The 6000-nt window shown below is 57.8% G+C and overlaps 1 protein-coding gene across 3 annotated transcripts in view; it reads left to right on the top strand.

The window, feature by feature from the left end:
- Window positions 1-4167, top strand: part of GALT (galactose-1-phosphate uridylyltransferase) — a 23721-nt gene extending 19554 nt beyond the window's left edge. For 2 of the 3 annotated variants that reach the window (XM_043515220.1, XM_038402954.2), the window contains exons 9-11: window positions 2430-2513; window positions 2711-2865; window positions 3169-4167. In XM_043515220.1, the coding sequence (XP_043371155.1) occupies window positions 2430-2513; window positions 2711-2865; window positions 3169-3234 (305 nt within the window). In that variant the 3' untranslated portion in view covers window positions 3235-4167. Of the gene's footprint in view, window positions 1-2429; window positions 2514-2710; window positions 2866-3080 lie in introns of all 3 variants that reach the window. The other variant, XM_043515221.1, reaches the window with a different exon arrangement.
- Window positions 4168-6000: the final 1833 nt, after the last annotated feature.

Below are 6000 nucleotides of genomic sequence, written 5' to 3' on the forward strand. Positions count from 1 at the left end.
ATGAACATGTAACATCATCATTCCACTTCAGAGTGAACACCCAATTGAGATGAGTGGGGACAGCTTGCACATCTCAGAGCCGTTGTTTCAGGTTGTCTGCAGACTCAGGCAGATGTGCCACTGTGGGTTGTGTTTTGCATTCATAAAGAGACCAGAGTGCTACTGTGTTCTCCAGAGTCTCAAAGGCAGCTGCTAGGGGAGTCCACTTCAGTCCCTTCACATCCTTGCTTGGAGGCAGCCGGAGCTTTAAAGGTTCCTGGGAAATGCTGGATTTGCATTGCAGGCAGCATGCCTGTCTCTCGTACCAGCTCCAATCACTGCTTCCCATTGTCCAACCACCCCCAGCTTTGACTGCTGGTGGATTGCAGAGTTCCCAGCCCCCTTGTTCTCATTTCCTTCTCTTGCAAGGCATGAAATCAGAAATGGGGGTTCTGGAGCCTGGTGGAGCAGCTCCGGCTGTGTGCCCAGCACGAGGGATCGGAGGGCAGCTCTTTGTTGATCAGTTCCCCAGGTGCTCTGTGCTGAGCTGGGCTCAGGATGTGGGGGTGCTGGGAGGCTGAGTCCCGCATGCTTGTCCCTGCGTGGTGCCATGCCACTCATGCGAAGCTTCTAGAGCCAGGCTTGGGCTGGTGCTTGGTGTGTCCCCCAACTCCCTGACAGTGAGGAATAGAACTTGGGTGTCCTACCTGCCTGCCCTATGTTCGGTCCACTAGACTGGGAGGTGGGGGCGGCCGATGCTGTGCAAAGGGCAGGTGGCTCGGTATGCGAGGCACAAGCTCTCCCAACAGGTCCTGGGGCTCTGGGAAGTTTGCAGATGTCACACAGACTGGGGGAGAGGTGAATAATGGAGAGGGCAGGTCGCTGATACAGAGCCATCTGAATCGCTTGGTAAACTGGGCACAAGCAAACAATATGCTTACGTTTTAATAGAGCTAAATGGAAATGAATCCATCTAGGACTAAAGAATGCAGGCCGTGCTTACAGGATATGGGACTCTATCCTGGGAAGCGGTGACGCTAAAAAAGGTTGGGGGTTGATGGTGGATAATCAGTTGAATATGAGCTCCCAATGCGACACTGTGGCCAAATGAGCTAGCGCGATCCCGGGATGCGTAAATGGGAATCTCAAGTAGGAATAGAGAAGTAATTTTATATCTGAATCTGGCACTGGTGCAACCACTGCTGGAATCCTGTGCCCAGGTCTGGTGCCCACAATCCAAGAAGGATGTTGATAAATTGCAGAGGGTTCAGAGAAGAGCCATGAGATGGATTAAAGGATTCGAAAACCTGTTTTAGAGTGAGAGACTCTCAGAGCTCAGTCTATTTAGCTTAACAAAGAGAGAGTTAAGGGGTGACTTGATTATAGTCTATAGGTAACTACGCTGGGAGCAAGTATTTAACAATGCACTTGTCAGTCTAGCAGAGGAAGGTCTAATGTGATGAAATGGCTGGAAGTTGAAGCGAGACAAATTCAAACTGGAAATAAAGGTGTAAATTTTTAACAGTGAGGGCAATTAACCATTAGAACAATTTATCCAGGATCATGGTAGATTCTCTATCACTGACCATTTTAAAATCAAAACTGGGTATTTTTCCAAAATATCTGCTTCAGGGTTTATTATGGGGCAGTTCCAGGTTTGTGTTCCACAGGAGGACAGACTCGATCGCAATCTGGCCTTGGATTCTGGGAAAGCACTGGGATGGGGCAGGGGCACTGCCTGGCCCCTGTGAACAAAGGGTTAATCTCAGGGCAGCTTCCCCCATCCCAGAGGCACTAGGGAAGGCATGGCTGTGCAGAGGAAGGTCGTGGTTTGGGCTCCAACCCAGAGGCCTGGAGCAGTTTGAACCAGGGGTAGGTTGGTGGGTGGGAAGGGAGGATGAGCAGCGTTCCCTTCTCAAGCAGTGCCAGAGTGAGGCATTCTCTGTATCCGACCAATCAGTGACGCGATCCCCCTTCTCCCTTGCAAGCTCTGCCCAGCAGTGTAGTAGTTAAGGGCATTGGTGGTCGCATTGTCGTTAGGTTCCAGAGTCAACACCCGCTGTGTCCCATAAGGGCAAGGCCCCTAGTTCGTGTTTCCATAGTGGCTCCCTTAGGAGCTGCGACCCAAACTGGCCCAGCCCGGGGGTGGGCGCCCAGGCTTAGGGGTCGGACTGCTGTGAGCTCTGGCTTGGAACGTGAGTTCTGGAGAGCTGCCCCCTTGCTGACTGGGTCGGTGCCAGGGCACCGAGCTGCCTCGCAGGCAGGGCGGGCGTGAGATTCTGCCTGTGCCAAGATGCACAAAAACTTTTCCCTGGGTTGCTTTTCCTCTGAAAGCTTTGCCCCCCGTCCGCGCCAGGGACCCTCCTGTTATCTGTGCCCCTACACAGGCCAAGGGCTTGTGGCAGGTTGGATTAGGGCTGGTGACAGATCACTCGCTGTCCTTGTTGCAGGTCTCGCTTCGGTCATGAAAAGGCTTCTCACCAAGTACGACAACCTCTTTGAGGTTTCCTTCCCGTACTCCATGGGCTGGCACGGTACGTGGTGGGGGGGGGGCACCAGGGAGGTGAGTGCTGGGCGAGTCAGGGCACCGGGTGGCTCAGGGGATTGGCATGTGGGGTTGACGGTTCAAATACAGCCCCCGCCGGTCACGGTGGCTGCTCGGGGGGCCATGTGAGCAGAGTCTCCATCCTGTGACCGGTACCTAGAATCGTTGCTGGGTTGTGTCTGGCAGGCGCCCCCATGGGGCCTCACTTGGGAGAAGACTGTGGGCACTGGCAGCTTCATGCCCACTACTACCCGCCCCTCCTCCGCTCGGCCACTGTCCGCAAGTTCATGGTGGGCTACGAGATGCTAGCGCAGACTCAGCGGGACCTGACGCCGGAGCAGGTGAGCGCACGAGCCCTGGATCGGGGGCAGGGTGTTCTCAGGAGCAGGCTCTGTTGGGAGTGGCCTAGGCTGGGCACCCAGGGGCAGGTGTGGGGCTGCAGGCAGGGAGTTCACCCCCCCCGGAAGGGTGGGCTGTGGCGTAGGGGGTTTGGTGCCCCCAATAGGCCACGCTCCTGAACTGCAGGAATCAGCCCCTGATTTCTTTGCCCGTCCAGCTGGAGTAGCCACGTGGGGTCTTGGTGCCGGTTCCAGTGCCCTCGGCTCTCTGCGGAAGTCTTACCCGTGCTCTCCCTTTCCCTGCAGGCCGCTGAGCGTCTGAGGACTCTGCCCGAGGAGCATTACAGGGTGAGGCCACGGGAGGCAGCGTGACGAGCTGTGTCGTACAAGGAGGGGAGCTGGCACATTGCAGAGTGGGCACCGGCCACACACTGGAACTTGGTTACTTTGTTTTTCGGACCAGTGGGAATTGGGCTGTGGAGGGATCTTCTCTGCAGCTGGAGGAGCTGGTGGGCAGAGCACAGTGGAGTCTCTTCAGCAGGCTGCTTTGTGGGCAATGGTAGTCCTCACTCAAGGTGAAGCTGAGACCTGCAAACTTGTGTCACTTGTGAGCCAGTTGGAAAGTCCTGCAGGTCTCAGAAGGCATCCGAGTCTGCCCCTTGTAGAGGAGCAACCAGTACAGGTCCCACTGGCTTCCTGTCCCATCCCCCGTGTGCTCGCTGGAGTGGCATTTCGGAGCCCAGGGCCCTGGCCCCTAGGGTGGGTGACTGGCTATGTGAGCTCCCCACAGCTCAGAGCTGGGTCTCTGGGGGCTGTCACCCCATGGGAGCTCCCAGGCTGCAGCGGGTGGAGAGTTGCTGTCAGCCTACTATGTCAGCAGCAGGGCGCACTGTGGCATATATTGAAAGGGTGCTCTGGAGGGGGTCAGGTCAGGTAACCCCTGTGGGCTTCTGGCAAGGAGCCTGGTTCTGGCTTGTGGGGTGGCGGGAAATGGTTCAGAGTCCCTGGCCCTGTGAGTCCCTGAGTCTGCTGCTGAGGGACAAATTCTTTGTAGCTTTTTTAAGCCCTTGATGCCCACATTTCCAGCCCCGTGCATGCCAACCCCAGTGCCAGCCCCTGCCCCACTGGTGGGCTCAGAAAGCCCCATGTATGATGGAGTTTAGCCCCTCACTCCCACCCTTTCCCCCTGCCGTTGTGTGCCATGGCCAGTGGCTGCTTGCTAGCCTGCTGCCTCTCACCTGCTCTCCACGGTGCTGCCTGTGGGCGCTTGGCTTTTCACTCGCTTCAATAAAACCTAAAACCAAAGCAATGCTGCCTCATGCTGGTTTGGAGCTTGGGGGCCAGATCTCAGCTGCTGTAACTCCCTGGAGATCTCCGTGGATATATGCTAGCCAAGGTTCTGGTCCGGAGCGTCTGGGGCTGCGGGGTGGGGGCTGTACTTGTCTCTCCGCCTGGAGGCAGGGAGCCAGCAGGCGCAGCGCCCTCCAGAGCCATCTCCCCCTCGGGTGTGCGAGGTGTGACGAGCACTCCAGTGCGATTGCTCTCGCGCTCTGTCTCCAGCACCGCTGCCCAGCCGGTGCCAGGACCTGGCCCCTCGTGGGAGGTGCAGGCAGGGAATCCTGCAGGGCCTGTCTGGCTGAGCTGTTGTATCCCGGCATTCACATGGCCAAGGCTCAGCTGGGCTGGGGGTTTCGGCTGCCCCTGCTGCTCAGATCATGCCCCCTATTACTGCTGCCTATGCATCTCCCTCCCTACCCTTCCAGCCAGCCGCTCTTTATTTTTCAAGTGGGTAAACTGAGGCACAGAGTGGCTGTAGTGACCCGTGTCTCAAGGTAAGTGAGGTGTAAACCCTCGTCCCCTTCCCTGAAGCCTGCGTGGCATACTAGCCTCTGTCCTCTCTCTGCACCATCACTGGGCTTGGGGCCGAGGGGCCAGCTGCAGCCTTTGAAAAAGTGGGGGTGGGGTGGAGTGACGCCAGCCCCAGTACCATGGCGGCTGTGGGTGAGGACGCATCGGGTTCCAGCCCCCCTCGGTCCCATTGGCTGTAGTGTCCCAGGAGCTGCCTCCTCCCGTTCTCTGTCCTTCTGATTCTGGCAGCGTTTGTGTACTGAGCTGTGACAATGCCCCCCCCCCGGGGGCACTAGAGCATGCTGCATTGACCTTCCGTGCCCCCCCCGTGGTGCCAGGGGGCACTGCACTGAACTCTCCCCGCCCCTGTGGCGCTAGGGGGCACTACATTGACCCCCTCCCCGGCAACACTAGGGCATGCTGTGCTGACCTTCTCCCCCCACCCCATGGGGCGCTAGGGGCCACTGCACTGATTGCCCCCCGGTGGCGCTAGGGGGCACTGTGCTGACGATCCCTGGCGCTAGGGGGCGGTGCGCTGATGATCCCCTCCCCAGCCATGCTAAGGGCTGTGCACTGATGACACCCCGGGCCTGGTCTGGGGCACGGTACTGATGATGCCCCAGAAGGGACGTCTTCCAGAGGAGAGGGACACTTGTTAGTTCCCCCATCTTCTGCCCCCACTAAGCCTGCTCGGCTGAGCTCCGGGCCTCCTGCCATTTTGCTTGGCTACAACATTTTTCTTCAGTCCCTGCCTGGAACAGCTGGGTCGGCTGCCGTGCACGGCCCTGGGGGGGCCGAGTGCTCTTTACCGTGTGTCCTTAGAAGTCCGCTTGTCCCTGGTGGCAATCACGCTTTTATTTCTCTCTCACCCTGCATCTAAATAGTCACATTTATTTTTCAAGGCCCCCGCGCCCCCCCCCCCCCCAATTAATGTATGTGCTGCCAAGGCCACTGGGATTCCCTGCTAGGCTCAGCCCTGCTGCATGGCAGGAGCAGATCCCTCGCGAGGAAACTCTCCAGGGAAGAAAGACTGTCTGTGTTCAGTCCCAGGAGCCCTGTTCCCTGCAGTGTGTGCCCAGCGCTGCTGCTTCCTCACTGCGTGACCTTGGAAAAGTCCAATGCAGCGTTGTGAGTGGCCTAATTTGCTTAGCGTGGCGAAGAATGCAAAGAGATTTGAGAGCACGAGGGGGGTGTAGAGAATCGTACGGAAATACAGCTCTGTCGTTCTAGAAATCAATGCGGTGGCCTCCCCTGGGAAGCTGTGCCGGTCTGCGCACCCCAGCTCGGAGG

This window comes from Dermochelys coriacea, chromosome 5 (assembly GCF_009764565.3).
Source record: "Dermochelys coriacea isolate rDerCor1 chromosome 5, rDerCor1.pri.v4, whole genome shotgun sequence".
Taxonomy (NCBI): domain Eukaryota; kingdom Metazoa; phylum Chordata; order Testudines; family Dermochelyidae; genus Dermochelys; species Dermochelys coriacea.